The 15,670-nt window shown below is 56.9% G+C and overlaps 1 protein-coding gene across 4 annotated transcripts in view; it reads left to right on the forward strand.

Annotated features, from left to right (window-relative positions):
- Window positions 1-15,670, forward strand: part of DCLK1 (doublecortin like kinase 1) — a 217,366-nt gene that overhangs the window by 180,674 nt on the left and 21,022 nt on the right. For all 4 annotated transcript variants that reach the window (XM_036011189.1, XM_028526505.2, XM_036011191.1 and 1 more), the window contains 5 exons: window positions 1,514-1,647; window positions 2,302-2,379; window positions 2,720-2,816; window positions 5,078-5,158; window positions 13,915-14,028. In XM_036011189.1, the coding sequence (XP_035867082.1) occupies window positions 1,514-1,647; window positions 2,302-2,379; window positions 2,720-2,816; window positions 5,078-5,158; window positions 13,915-14,028 (504 nt within the window). The remainder of the gene's footprint in view (window positions 1-1,513; window positions 1,648-2,301; window positions 2,380-2,719; window positions 2,817-5,077; window positions 5,159-13,914; window positions 14,029-15,670) is intronic.

Below are 15,670 nucleotides of genomic sequence, written 5' to 3' on the forward strand. Positions count from 1 at the left end.
TCACAGCACCTTCTCCGCACACTGCTCACATCTTTTCTGGCGTTTCACTTGTGTATTTACTTTTCTGGAAATAATAGAGCATAATAAAGCCGAAAATGTTGCCTATCTTCTTCCGTCTTCAATATTAAAATGGCCTCATAAAAATTCACCGATGTTGATAAGGTTTTTTAAAATGCACGCTGACATGACAGCTGTCACAATGCAGTCTAGCAAAATTGTGTCGAATGAAGTCACAGATGACTACGTGCTACTGGAGCCCTCGTACGGAAAAAACATAACAGACTTTTTGGCCACCCCGATCCTTGGAAAGCGTCACCGTTTGTTTCCTGGCAGCGCCTTCTGCCTTTGCTGGGAATACCAGCCTGGCACGGGTCTCTTCTGTTCTTGGTCTTACTGGTTCCAGCGCAGGGCACTGGGTCGGGGTTCTGGGTGCCCTTTGACCTTTTCTTTGACGCGGTAGAAGTTGTTTGGGAAACGGTTCTGAGCAGACTCACTGGGTCAGGTGCTGGGCTAGAACTAAAGCAGTGGAAGCCCTTGCCTGTGGTCACGCGCATCCTCCCCCAGTTCGTTGGGGGAAGGGCCGGAGACGTTTACTGCCTGGGTAGCCTAAGGAAGCCTGATTGCGTGCCGACTCCGCACTTGACAAATCTCTGCAAACTGCCGCAGGGAACCGAACTGCTAATACCCTTTTCCACGGCTTGTTTTTAAAAATAAAGTATTTTAACATGTGTAAATTTTTCTGTTCAATTACTGAAGACTTTAATTTTTAAAGCTTATTTTTTAAAAAGTATTTTATTTATTTTAAGAGAGGGGACTTGAGAAAGAGAAACATCAATGTGTGGTTGTCTCTCGTGCGCCTCCTACTGGGGACATGGCCCTCAACCCAGGCATGTGCTCTGACTGGGAATCGAACCAGGAACCCTTTGGCTTGCAGACCGGCACTCAATCCACTGAGCCACAGCAGCCGGGGCTAAAGCTTCTTCTATTAAAATAGAGTGGTAAAATAAAGTGGTTTTTGGATATTGGGGATACTGCCCCAGAGACCTTCCGTATTTCATTGCGTTGTGTAAATCAGTTTTAATTGTAGAAACGTCAGATGACATAAGCCCAAAAGGACTCCCCTCGTTCTGCTCCCCAGAGACAGACACGCCGCCATCTCTCTCATGTTCCTCTGTGTGTACTTTTTCTTTAATGGACGTGTAATGCTAACCAGTGTGAAACCTGCCTGCCGTCCTCGCTTCCAAACGTGATGCGTGTCCGCCAACACGGGTTTGCCTCCCCACTGTCTGAGCGCACCCTGATTTATGGGGCGGGTTTCCATTCGCTCTCCCTTCCCCACACTTCTCCCTCTGCGGTGACCTAAAGAGAGGTGTTCTCCTGTGAACGTCCTCGCGTGGCTGCCCGATGTGTGTGCGAGGGGGACAGTGAGTGTGAACCCCGGCGCCCCCCGTTCCGTCCGGAACGCGCCCCCGAGCTCCCGGCGAAGGCGGTTTCTCGTTGCCCTTCCCCCCAGGTGTACGAGCACCAGGACGGCAGCAAGTCCCTGAAGCTGGGGGACTTCGGCCTGGCCACCATCGTGGACGGGCCCCTGTACACGGTCTGCGGCACCCCGACCTACGTGGCTCCGGAAATCATCGCCGAGACCGGGTAAGCGCTTCCCGCGCGGCCACGGACGTGCCGTGCTGGCCGGAGGACCTGCTGGCCGGCTTCTCGGACCGGAGAGACAAGGTCGCCGGTCCCACCCGGACAGGATCAGTGACCAGGCCTGTTCAACTCTCTTTTTTTTTTTTGCTTGAAAGCAGGAGGCTTTTTTCCTGTTTTTCCAATCAAGCTGCCAGTTGCTGCAGCCTTGTTGAAATCCTCCGTTGGGCCTTGGTTCAGACAGAGCAGCAGTCACTGAGCCCAGAGTAGGGGATGTTCGGACTGACAGAAGCAGACCACAGTGGCAGTCAGGTCTCCCTGGGGACGAGAACAGCAGGCGGCGCTGTGTGCGGAGACCACCAGCCCCCATGGTCGCTCTGCCCGCTGGGCCTGATAACCCTTTGGCAGAAACCCCCCACTCACTGACCCCTGCCCGGAGCGCAGCTGCACCCCACCGTGACTCCTGTTCACGGGCCTTCTGGAGTCTCTGGTTCCGCTCTGCTGCCCTCTCGCGCTCCCTGGGGCCGGCGGGTTCAGTTCCGTGTGTGCTGGTGGGTGTCCTGCCGCGTCCAGCGAGAGCAGCAGAAGCAGCTGCCTCGCCGTGCCCCACAGTTTGTCTGGGCCCCACTTCGCCAACTCCGACATCCGTGGCTCTTCCAGGTACGGCCTCAAGGTGGACATCTGGGCAGCCGGCGTGATCACCTACATCCTGCTGTGCGGCTTCCCTCCGTTCCGCGGGTACGTGGTCCCCCCGCTCGTCAGCGCAGCGGAGCTGCCTCTGGCCCCCGAACGGTCCACATGGCTTCTGCCCTCAGGGCCGGCAGCAGGAAAAGACGATAATGAGAACGTTACTTACCGTGCCTACCATTTTCCCCTGCTGATGTACATGCCTTCCCTGTATCTTTGTATAATCTGAAAACTCACTCTGTCTGAATTTACCAACCCTGTTCCCTGCGGACATCTGAGTGGCTCCCGTCGACCGGGAAGGGCAGGTCTCCCTGCCCAAGGATGATGGGACGTTCCCTGGGGCGGCATCTTGGTCCTGGGTTTTCCTCACCGTTGTCCTTCATCCCAACAGGAGCGGCGATGACCAGGAGGTGCTTTTTGACCAGATCTTGATGGGGCAGGTGGACTTCCCCTCCCCCTACTGGGATAATGTTTCCGATTCTGCCAAGGTGGGTCTTCAGCCCCTCCCTCGTCCTCAGAGCCTGCGTGTGTCTTAGTGGGATTATTGTTTGGGCTCACCGTACGCACACACTAAATGATACAGCAAATATGATCGCTGCACACACTGTAGCTGTAATTGCTAGTTTTTCCTAAGATTCGCAGTCATTAGGTCATCAGTTCGTAACCTTCCCACCTTCCCAGGGTGCCCCACCTCCCCGGCTTCTGTCTCCCTGTTCTCCTGCCCTTTGCATCACGATAGCCTCTAGCCCCACCCACCCCGGGCTTCAGCCCACCTTGGATTTCTGCTTAGCTTATTGTTTCTGCTCCTCTCGGTCTTGACCTAATTTTATCTCCCCAGTACATTCTCTCAGACCGCCCTGTTCCCAGCTCTGAAACCCTACTGGCTCATTTTACTTTCCTTGTCCATTTTATGTTTCTCCATAGTGCTTACACCCTTGTGTCCATCTGGTATACCAGCTTCCTACCTTTCTACATCTGTCTACTCTTCTAGGTAGACACTAATTGGTGGATACATTTTATTTATGTAATTTATTTTCTCACTCTTCCCACTGGAATGCAAATTCCGTCAAGACAAAGATTTTTGTTTATTTTGTTCATTGCTGTACCATTTTTGCCTACACAGTGACCGGTACATAACTGGTACTCAGGGCCTGTTGAGTGAATACACAAATAAATGAATGAGTGAATGGACAAATGAAGCAGTTACTTAAGCAAAGTGGAGAGCACTGAACATGGGTGGAAATTACTCAGCAAGACACCGTGGGGAAGCTGTGATTTAACTTGGACTCGGAAGGACAGCCAGGATTGAGAGGAAGCAGTGACAAGGCATAGGGCTCTGCTCCACTAAATAAAAGAACAACCTCAAAGCAAACCTGAAATCTTACCTGAATTATTAGTAAACCCTGAGATAGAAAAAACGTAGAAAATGTTTTGGTGGATGCCTTAAACTTGTATCCCAAGCATTGACTTAATCTGAAACATTGAAGTGGAAGAGTAGTTAATTATCTTTTGACTATTCGGTGTGTATGACTTTTCTCTTGCTGTGTCCGGGGTATGAGTTCAGTTTAACAGCGGACTCTCAGGCCTGGCCCTGTTCCGTGGAAAAGGATGCGTGTGGGGCCCAAGGCTCTCATAGGCTTCAGCTGTGCAGGGGCCTGCCTCTGGGCCGAGGAAGACGGGGGGGAGCTGAGAGAGGCGTGGGGGAGGCGCACAGGTGGAGGGGGCTGAGACACGGCCCCAGAGGCGGGGGTGGGGGCGATTTCTCCCGTGAGCGGCTCTTCAGCAGCCTAAGTCTTTCCACAACGTGCCATCACCCGTGCGCACGAGGTCTGGAAGTCGCCCACAGACAGGAAGGACAGAGAGCATCACACTCAGTAGCTACTTGAACGCGTCCCGGCCCAGTGAGACAGCGAAGGTAGATACTCACTTCCGCAGAAATCCGTCACCCCCGTCACGAAACAGCATGCGGGGCCTGTGAAGGCGAGGGACCAGAGCACACCCATCCGGCCAGGTTGTGACAAAGTGGACAGATGTACGGCAGGGTCAGCGGCGTCCAGACCCAAGCTGGGCTCTCCTGGTCCAAGTCCATTCGCGCGTAGGGGAACGTTTTATTAGTCTCAGAGCCATTAAGGCATTTACCGCTCAGTAGTTCTATTTTATGTGTGTTGATGGATCTGGAAATTTTTGAAGTGATTTTAACAGATTTCTTTAGAATTCTTTGGCTACTAAAAATAGTTTTCTGCTTTGCTAGCTGGCTGTTGGCACTTCTGTGTCTATTCTTATAACTTTTTGCCAGACTGAAATATGCTACCTTGCAGTTAAGAGGGAAAAAGACACATTTTTTTACTTTCAGCTTCCAAAATGAGAGTTTAAAGCGTTTTTGAAATGTAACTTTTATATGAAATTCATTTAGAAGTCTGTTTTTTAAAGTGCAAAATCCTGGACTCAGGCAGGAATTTCAATCCTGCAATTTGTGTGTTTATTTCTTTTCCACTAAAACCATTTTTATTAAATTGATTTTAGTATTAATTTTACCTTATTTCTTCCCCTCGACGACAAGCTGTGTAATTATAATCCCAGACGTCCACCTGTCCTTTGACTTTTGAAGGTGCGAGGTAGCGGTGGGCGCGCTGAGCTGATGCTGTAGTTAAGATCGAGGGCGTTCCCAAGCAGAGCGGAGCGGGCATGCCTGCAAGCGCCCAGGCTCTGGCCTGAACAGCCAGGCAAACCCCCGTGTGCCCTCCTGCAGGAGCTGATCACCATGATGCTGCTGGTGGACGTGCAGCCGCGGTTCTCGGCCGTGCAGGTCCTGGAGCACCCCTGGGTGAACGTAAGTGGCTCCCTCCTCCCCCCCCCTCCCCGTGGACTCCCAGCACGCCGGCGTCAGGCTGCGGGTCTCCTCACGTGGTCTCCTCCCCCCATGAGAACGCTGTGTCCGTGTTTGTCGCCGCTGCCCCCCCCCCCCAGTGAACATGCCAGACCCTTACCGGTTCCCCGACAGCGGGGGCCGACCCTGCCGATGGGTGCTCGCACGAAGCGCCTCATGGGACTCAGAGGACACGGCCTCCTGCCAGGGGGGGCTCCCGCTCGCTCCCCCTCACCCCGCAGCTCTCCTGCTGGGGCCCCGAGGAGGGTGGAAGCCGTCACTCGAGTGGAGCAGGCGTCCTGAGCTGGCCCTGCTTCGGCAGCCTCTCTGCCCAAACCCAAGGGGCCCAGGGGTCTCTGCGTGCGCCCCGGAGCTCTCCTCCGAGGCGGCTCTTCGCTGACTGGCCAGTGCGCGCCAGCCGCCCAGGCTCTGGTCACAGTGCAGACTCACTGCCGTGGACGTGGAGAGCTGCGTGTCTGAAAGCTCCCAGATGCCACCCCCCACCCCCGTTATACGCGCACACGGGTCTGACGATGCCTCTTTAGCCGTGAAGGGATGCTTCGGAGCAGGGTCGCTGGTTCCTGGCCCTGCGAGCGACGGATAGGGTTGGTTTTGAAAAGTAACAATAGCAGTGATTAATGCTCACAGGGTGCCTGTTGCAAGTGCCTTATGCACACGGAGCGGTCCTGTTCTCCCCGGCAGCTGTGTGACCTGGCCGTGACCCCCCACTGGCACATGAGTGGTCTGTGACCAGGCTCGGTGGTCCCTCCTGCCGGACTGGGGGACACTGAGGCTCGGGGGCGGGTGTGGTCGGGGACCCAGCCCCGGTTTCAGAGACGGGTCCGGGACTGTCGGCTGGCGGCCATTGATTCGGCCAGCTTCCCTGTGGCTTTGAGTGATCCAGCCTGGGGTCCAAGGCAACGAAATGGTCCACGTCTCTGAATTATTGCCTTGGCCGTTGGTCAGGTGGTATTGTCTAGCATAATTCACTTTTGGGGGTCAGGCAGGACTGAAGCTCAGGGTCCAGACAGACTACACCCCCGGGGGAGGGGTCACGGCCGTGAGGGTGGGGTCTCGTGCCGGCCGGGTCTGCCCCTCCCCAGCCACGGGGCTGGGCTCCAGCACGTCACGCAGCTGAACCTGCTCCCCCTTCACCCCACGAGGGGGGATGGAGGGACGCATGGGACAGGAGGGTGTGTGTGAGTGTGACCTTGTCTAGATGTACAGCGAAGGTTTGTTTTAGGGATGTTTCCCCAGCTGAGCTTCCCCGTCGTGTACAAGTGTGCAAAGGTGTGAACCCCCTCAGCCTGTGGGAGACTGGGGCAGGGCAGCGGGGTTCCAGAGTGGCCACCCCCAGCCTGTACCCCAGGTGCTCATCAAAAGTTGTCCTCTTTGATGACGTGGGGAAGGTCGGTTAGCGTCTCACGTGGGCCTGGTAATGGCCGCCAAGATGGCCAGGGTGGGCATCGCTGTACCCACTTTACAGGTGAGGAGACTGAGGTCACGCTGGGTGACTTCTCCAGAGTCGCTTACGTCTGTCCCTGACCACAGTTCTCAGCGAGGCACCCACCTGCAAGCCCATGTGCGTCCCGGTGCTCCGCCCACGCCGTGTCCCCCCTCCCTCAGGGTTGCTGTGTCCACCGTCACCATTATAATGATTATAATGATGGTTCATACAGCTGAGCAGCCTTCCCAGAGTGCTCGCCTGGGCCGTGCACGGCACCTTTGCCTTGGCCGCACAGGCTGGAAGAGACGCACACAGGTTCCCCTGGTGGGAGCGGTTGGTTCTGATTGACAGGCACGCCATCGGAAAGACCGTGGTCCACAAATTGCCCGGTCACCCTAGAAAGACTGAGCATGTGACCACAGCGAATAAACCGGAAACCTGAGTGTGGAAAGTGGCATTTGCAGGCTTATAAAGGGCTAGAGAGGAAAGAGACGCATAGACGTGGCTAAGATATTTTCGGTGCATTGTCATCAGAGGTCCGCTCCTGAGCGGGCCCGCCCTCCAGGAGCTCTGTCCGATGCGACCAGACGGGGGCGCAGTGAGGAAGGGCTGTCCCCACGGCCTCGGTGGGAGGGCGTGGTGGGGAAGACGCCAGGGCGGGGTCCTGGGGGCGGGGCTGGGGACGAGGGGTCCAGTGGGCGGCTCCAGTGGGCGGGTCCAACAGGACGCGAGTACCCGTCGTAAGGTAACTTTGTGGCCACGAGCAACTTCGTCCACGTAGGCGAGGGGCTGGAACGCCACTGAAAACACGCCGTTTCCTCCCCTGATTCCAAACCCCATGACCGCGCATCAGTATATCCCAGCTCGGGGGTGGGGGGGGGGCGGGGACGGGGGGGTGGTAAAGAAAAAACCAGAAGATTTCTGGCTGTTATCTTCGCAAGACTACGTTGCTCGTATTCCTGGGGCGGCGCACGCACGTCTCCGCGGGAACCTCTGCGTTCTCGCCCGGCTGCGCGCACACCCCGCACGCGCGCGCGGTCCCACTGCGCGGCGTCCACAGCCCGCTCTGCGGCCGCGATTTTCGCGTCATTTCAGTTCCGCCTTCCAGTCCCCTAAAAACGTTTACCAAAGGCAAGGGGGACATTTAGGGAGATATCCAGGAGACTTCCAGTGAAAGACTACCCTCTGTTTAATTTGAAGGGAAAAAATAGATGATTTTGGCAAAAAACAAACAAACCCACTTTTAAATACTTAATGTATAAAGTGATTGCTTAATTTTCGAAGTGATACGATGTTCTTATGTAGTAACTAAATGAGGAAACTATTTTGTTTTTACTACAACATAACAACTATGCAGTGTGTATACGGGCTTTCACAGCCAGCCCTGCGTGCTTGTGGAGGTCTCCGAGCACAACACATGAACAGCCAAGCAATCAAAATAAATAAATTGGGAACTCCAAAGCCAGTCCGTGTAACAAGACATTTCGCATTTGGAGATCAAACTATGTCTGATGAGCGCAGAGGACGCTACCTACGGCGGAACGTCAGCCCAATTAGAGGGAACAATATCGAATGTCAGCTGTAATTGAAAAATAAAAAAGAAAATAATTACGGGAGCCCTAAGGAGGTGGTCGGAAGGCTCTTCCCTGGGCGCATGCATCCTCATTTTCCCGGCTGCTCGCAGCATGACCTTTTCACCCGGTGCCCTTGGCGTTGGAAAGGCGGCCTCTCGAGAACTGGAGCGCAGGGCCATCGCACGGGAAACCCAGTCAGCAGAAGCCACTTGCTTTAACCGTGCTCAGGAGCTTCCTTGGGGCGCCCGCTGATTTCTCACGCACTCTGGGTGCAAACCCCACCCACGCCCCCGAGGTCCGCGCCGGGTGTGTAGGAGAAGAATGTGGGTTCAGGGAGGAGCACCCTGCACCCCCACCTGCGTCAGCGTGGGTCGGGCACTTCATTGGCCTGTTTCCCGTCTGCGAGACGGAGATGAGAGAATCAGCCTCTCAGGCTGAGGGCCCGGAGGAGACGATTTTACAGAAGAGGACTCTGTGATCTTCGTTACATTTGAGCGTCTGATCGAGGCCCCACCTCTGTCCTCCACCGCCCCACCCGAGCGGACGAAACGCAAGCTGGAATCACAGTTGGTGTGGGAGGGGCTTGATTAGGGAGGAGGACCCCCCACCCCTTCCCCCCAAAATGATCCGGTGGGTGTGGGCTTCAAGCCCCACATCCATCACGCGGGTTATCACGTGTCCTCCAGCGCCACAGCTGGTTCCTCTGAACACAGCTGCCAGACGCCAGCAGGAACTGTCCCGGCCAAGTCCATACACCTCACGACTCATCGAGTGGAGAACCTCAGGGAGTCGGGCGCACCTGGTGGGGGAATGGAACAGGCAATGCCACGTCGAGAACATTCCGGCGACGGGGGAGACAGCTGAGTCCCTTAACTTGGTATTCACAGTTAGGGTTAAAGCGTTAGCCTGTTGCTGTTTCAAACGCATTCCTGGTTTTGCAGTTTCACTGTCCAGGTGTTGGCCTGCCTTCGCCCACACTGCTTTCGGACACTCGGGGGTTAGGGCCATGTCCGCGAGTGGATTCCACGTGTCTGCGGTGGACCCCCGGTCTGCTCCCCAGTGTTACTAATGGGGGGCTCCAGCATGGCGCTCAGGGAGTCTCTAGCACTGGGCCGCTGCCGGGGCTCTGCCCCTGGAGGTTCTGGTGTCACTGGCTGCACCAGCACCTGGGCCCGGAGAATTTCAGAAGTCCCCGGCGACTGTAACATGAGAGCAAGGCCAGCAGCCCCTGTCCAGGGGGAAAGGACTGGGTTCGGTAAGTAGATGCAGTCGCTCTGCCGGTTCAAGCCTCCTCTCAGCCTCCTGGCCTTTGCATTTTAATTTACCTCCTTTACCTCATGTGCCTGCTCTTTTGAAAAAAATACTGTCAAGCTAAAATATTCAAAAAAAAAAAAAAAAAGAAGAAGAAGAAGAAGAAGCAGCTGAGGAAAAAGAAAAAACAAGAGCCTGGAGACTCTCCCAAGATATTCCGTGCTAATAGAAGTCAGCCCTACCCCCCAAAGTATGTAAACATTCATCTTCTGGCGTCGGTGGAATTTGCCGGAAAGTAGGAGAACCCCGAAGGTGCCGTCATGATAAATGAAACCACTTGTCCGGATCCGTGAACGGGGAGCGAGGACTCGCAGTTCCACTCTCTGCTGGGGCGTCGTGTCCTCCCCTTCCTCCCAGGCAGGTGCTCGTTGACCCCACGTGCTCTCCCCAAGGGCCGTGTGAACTGGAGGCCCAGGGGGTGCGTGGGGCCCCGCTGAGGGGAGTCCCAAGCTCTGCGGTGCCGTGCAGCTGGCGACGGCGAGCCCGCGTGGAGGGGACGTGAGCTGGAGCCGCTGTCGGGGACCGCCGCTCCAGTCCCCTGGGGGTTGTTTAAAACTAACTCGGAATATTCTGGTGGTAAAGTGCTTGCGGCTGCCACGGTTCTCATACAATTACAGATATTAATAACGGAGTCTGCCGCGAGCAGACCGAAAACCAGACCCGGGATCCAAAAACAAAACTCCTTGCGGGGAGGGCGGGGAGGATTTTCCGGAGCACGGCCCCCAGAAAGTTCTCCCTAAGGACGGGGGTGGGGGGGAGCTCTCGCCCCTGAGTGTCTTCTTGTCGGAGCCCCCTCCCCCTCCCCAGGCCGCCTCCCCCACGTCCGCCCGAGCAGCAGCGGGGACCCGGAGTTCAGGTCTCCTGCAGACAGCTGGGACGGCTCGTTTTCCATTTTGCAAACTCATTCTGTTCCTGTCAGTTGCAACGCTCTGTCAAGTGGTGGATGGGAATTGCTAAATCAAAACCCGCTAACCTCAAACCAAAACCAGCCCGTGTCAAACAGGGGACCACTCCCAGGAACTGCACGCCAGAACGTATGGGAGTAATACGAGGGCTATTTGTAACCCACTTCCAGGTTCGTCACGTTTGGGAAACTCGTAGCACATTTTTGGCACATAATCTATTCAGGATAATGGCGATAAAGATGTCTGTATAAAATGTACGTTTTTAACGGCCCTATTTATTTTATTGAGGCAAGACAGTGCCTTAGCTAACCCTCCGTCGTCAGCCCGTATGCCGCAGGTACAGAGCAGGTCCCGGCAGCGCCAGCTGCTGGTGTCTGTTAACCCAGTTACTCCCGCAGCCTTCAGGATTGATGCCCTCACTCCGCAGACCTCGCGGTTGCTGCGGCGAGTGTGAGTGTGCGCGAGTGTGCGCACGAGTCTCTGCTCTGGCTGAGCCTCCTTATTTCACTGGGAATAGTGACCCTCAGTCTGCGCATCTGCGGAGTGGGACCATGGTGGCTCACATAGAGGCTGACCTGGACGCCGGGGAGACCGTGCGTGCACAGCGTTAGCACGGGGCCACCTGACAGGGCCTTCCTCCCCCTGCCGTTTCCTTTGACTCCGCTCCCCGGCCTCTCGAATCAGGCCTCCCCCTTTCTCATTTCTTCTTCCCTCAGAGATGAGGGACGCCCCACTCCCCAGGGCAGACGGCTCAGTCCCCTTCCACCTGGCCCCTTCGTCCCGTCCCGAGACCACTCCCACGCTCGAGGCCTTTGCTGTGAGGTGGTTTTGTCTGAATGAGCAAACCCTTCCTCCACCTGCTTCTTTGTCAGCTAAAGCGTGGGCGAGTCACTCTGCCTGAGGTGGCCTAGAACTCCACTGAGAGGTGACCAGAAGCACCCCTGCGGTCTTGGGGGGGTCCCCCTTCATTCAGCCCGATATTCAGGCTTCATTCCCCCTTCATTCAGGCTTCATTCAGCCTGGTGTGGTCCCCAAGCCACACCAGGTGTGTGAGGCCGATATTGGTGAGGCTTTCGGGAAAGGCGCATCATCTCGTCCCTTGTCAAACGTTTAAGTACTCCCGAAACTCTCCCTTAGATTCCAGGGCCTGCGATCCCCTCACTGAAGGGAGAAATGCTTTGCACACACCCCCGAGTTTGCCCTCGAGCCTCGCACTCTGGGTGGCACGGTCCTCGCCCTTCGTGACGATGGGCCTCCCTCCCACCAGCAGGAAACCTTCCCAGACAACACCTGGGGAGAGGGCGGGTGTCGCCACACTCCCCTCTGTGTGCCCCTCCTACTGGGGAGCACCACCGTGTTCCTGATGGAGACGCAGGCTTTAGTCTTTGGATCTTTGGGGGGCTCCCTCGTGGCCGGTCTTTTCCTGGCCTTCCTGCTTCTTCTCCCCCATAAACTCCAACGCAGAGGTGAGCTGGGGGGACTCACCGTCTGGCAAACACACCTGTGGCTTCCCACTCACGCACCTGCGCACTGAACCTCTCCTCCCCCGCTCTCTACCCGTCACTGCGGTTCCACCACTAAGGCCCCAGCCCCGGCCCCTGTCCTGCTGGAAGCCGCGCTGGCTGCCTGCAACTGAGAGCCGGTCCTCTGCCCCCCCGAGCTCCTTCCGCGCCTCTGGCGGCCACAGGGCTGCACTGCCCGGCCCGTCTGGTCTCGTTGACCTGCGCCGTGGTTTGCCCAGGTGCGCCCACACTGTGTCTCCCGCTTAGCTTGCGGGGGTCTCTGGTGGTCCTAGAGCGTTCCTTCGCCCACCCTGCCTGCCCGCCCTGGCACGGCAGCCACGTCACCGGCCCGTTTCTGCCCCTCCGCAAGCATCGCCCCACCGTACCCTCATTGGCTTTTATCGTATTTCCACCTCTTTCCCCGACACGGAATTTTTTAAAATTTTGATTCCACCCTGTGCTTCATCGGAAAGCCCCCTCCCTCCGGATTTGGTTTCGGGTGGGACTCAGTGAGCATACTACCTGGCCCTGGCCCTGGCCGCTGGTAAACCCGGGTCGGAATGTCCTCAACCAGGAACGCGCTGTGTGCGGAGCAGTGAGCCAAGCGCGTCTGTCAAGGACGGCAGCCAACCAGCCAACGAGGAAGACGGCGAACAAAAGGGCGAGAGTCCGGAGCTGATGCGTATGGTTCTGTGTCTGTGCCAGGCACGTACGGGATCCCCTGGCACCAAAGTACGTAAGCGGGGCAAATACGCCCAGTGAAAGGGCGTCAGGACCTCACAGAAGATCCTCGGGGTGGATCGTGCGTCCTGGGGGAGAGCGTTTGGCAGCAGGTGACTCGGACTCACGCTTCGAAGAAAGAGCGCAGGCCGCGCGCCCGGGAGCAGCGCCCCCTCCGCGGTCCTGGGCTCACCCCCACCTCCCAGGGCCCCTCCGTAGGGCCCCGCCCACCGCAGACGCACCCCCGCGATTGGCAGAATTAACGAGTAGCCGGAGGCTGGAAGAAGGAGCAGGCCCCACGCGGAGAGTCCAGGGCGCGCACGGGGGGGCAGGCAAGACGCGGAACCGCGGCAGATTCGCCTGCCTGGGCGGGGCCGAGCACTCGCAGGCCGCCTGCGGGCGAGGAAGGGGCGAAGGAGAGAAGGCGGAGGAGGAGCATCAGCGAAGTCCTGCTCGGAACCTGGGTTTGCAGAGGGAGGGACAAACCCGGACTCTCCATCCACAGTCTCTGGGCTCCGCAGACCGGGCAGAGGTGTCCCCGAGGTCCAGCGAGTGACGGCACGTGCTGAGGGCTCGGGCGATGGTCCTTCTGGCGGCACGCAGGGCGTGCGGAGAGCCATCCGCCCACCTGCAGCGCGCACCGCGGTGCTGAGCGCCGAGGCCTGCATTCCGGCCGGCTGCAGGGGGGACCGTGTCGGAGCCACAGGGGACAGGGAGGCCGCGGGGAGGGCTGGAAACCTGCGGAGGAATCTCTGCGTGGAAGGCTGTCCCGGACGGCCGCGCGGCGTGGCTGACCGAGGAGCTCAGGGACCACCAGGCTGGGCCACTGGGCGGCCCCCCCCCCCGGCCTCAGGTCCGAGTGATGGGGAGAGGGGATAAAACCCTTGGGTCAGAAAAAAAACGGTGTTTACATGATTTTTTGTTGTCGTCTACATTAACTTGCTCTTTGACATGCATCCTTAGAACCATGACTGAACATGATTTTATTAGGGACAGAAAAGAGGCAACGATGTTCGTTTAGGGGCAGAACCCCGGGGGTCAGCGGGCCCAACAAACGAACGTCAGGGCCGCGGAGCGTGCTCCCAACAGCAACAACAGTGTGTGCGATGGGGAGACACCGGCCGGCTCCTCCCTGGGTCTCAGGGGTGTAAGAGCCCTGCCTGTTTGTTACCAGCAGATCTTGGCCTCATTTCCCACGTATCTCATTTTTTCCCCTTTGTCTCCCTCTTCCGTCCCTTCCTCCCCGCGCCCCCACCCGCAGGATGACGGCCTCCCGGAAAGCGAGCATCAGCTGTCGGTCGCTGGGAAGATCAAGAAGCACTTCAACACCGGCCCCAAACCGAACAGCACGGCGGCGGGTGTCTCCGTCCTAGCAGTAAGCATCTGAAATACCCACCCCAGCTCCGTGAGCGCGCGCCGTCCTCGGGGGGCGGCCCCCGGGCGCGGCGGGATGGGCCGCGACTCCGGACAGCACCCAGGCAGCTCAGGGCTGAGACGCGCCCCGTGGTTTCTGCTGACGAGTTCCCGCAGGGGCACCTCGTTATCTGGCACCTCCAGGGTGTCTTGCAGTTTCTGTGAATTCCATGATGTATTTTTTTTTTAAAGCAGAAAACCTCCCCGGCCCTGGACTGTGTGCCGATGCCAAGTTCAGGGCCCCGCGGAGAGGAGTGCAAAGTGCCCGCTTGCCAGGATGGGGTGGGGGAGGGGGCGCTGAGCCAGGCGACACTGCAGAGGGAATCGGGGCCCCGTGGGGTGGGGTGCGAGACCCAGGGAAAAGCCGACACAGAGCAGGACGCGCACTCGGTAAGATTTTCAGGGGAGTCGGGTGGCTGTGAGCACCCACAGCAATCACGGGGTCTGGCTCCTTAGAAAGTCTGTTTTTTCAAAGTTGAAAGTCTTTTAACATTTACCGTTTTATGGAGGCGGCTGCGTGAGGGTTTCTTTTTTTTTTTTCCTGTTCTCTACACGCAGACACACACCACCTGCAATCTGAGAGCAGCTCTAGGCAAAGATTAAATTGGGCAGAGAAATAATGAAACCGCATACTTCCTGGTGTCATATTCTAGAGTAAATATATTCAGGTCCCAGATTACTCGTCTTTAATCACTTCCTGTTTTTTAACGGCCTGGGCGAGGTGGAATCACTCAAGCTGGGTTTTGTTTTTTTTTCTAAACAAAGAAACTAGACACTCTGTTGTCGAATGTTGAAAAGTTTTTGTGCTGCTCAACAGTACGTCGTGCTCACTGGCGGTACTGAATAATGTAGCTACATTTACGGTGTTCTTAAATTTTCGATTTTTCGGTTGTGCTGGAGCTGTCGGTAGAGCTAAACGTATGTGAGGGACAGATTCGAGACAGCGGGGCCCAGCTCTGGGGTGCAGATACTCGGCAGGGGCTTCCAGATGTCGCAGGGGGCATGCATGCATGCACGCACGTCCTCGTACGGTCTGCGTCCCATGGTTTTTGAGAAAGAACCCTTCCCACAGCGAGTCACAAGGGCACCACAGTCGTCCCCTGCGCACGCTCGACCGTGCCAGACAGGACGCATTCCTGAGGTTCGGGGCTCACGTGGCCAGCCGTTCTCCCTGCCCCCTCTCTCCGGCCCTTTCTCAGGGGACTCAGTGTAGAAGTCCATCGTCCTTCCTGTCTTCCCAGATCGTCAGCATTCTTTGTTGCCAGCGCATGCTCAATCAGTAATTTTTGACGGTCACTGTCTCGTGGTGATTCGCCACCCAGCCAGACACTCTGTTTTCATCCTTCATCCAAGACGCACGTCTGTTCCAAAACTTCGCACGCCACGGTTTCCTGTGGAACGGGCTGCCAGCACGCTTGTCCATGAAAAGGGCTGTTTTCCTGCCCCGCGCAGGGCTCCCAGCGCCAGCGAGGCTGCTTGCCCTGCCGCTGGTGCTGGTTTTGGTTTTTCATGTTTTTTTTAAAATCTTAATTGGCCTTTGGTTAAATTTGCCGCGGCTGCTCCGCGATGGTTCCTTCAAGGTGTTCTGGGAGTCTCGTAGTGAT

This window comes from Phyllostomus discolor, chromosome 11 (genome assembly GCF_004126475.2).
Source record: "Phyllostomus discolor isolate MPI-MPIP mPhyDis1 chromosome 11, mPhyDis1.pri.v3, whole genome shotgun sequence".
Taxonomy (NCBI): Eukaryota; Metazoa; Chordata; class Mammalia; order Chiroptera; family Phyllostomidae; genus Phyllostomus; species Phyllostomus discolor.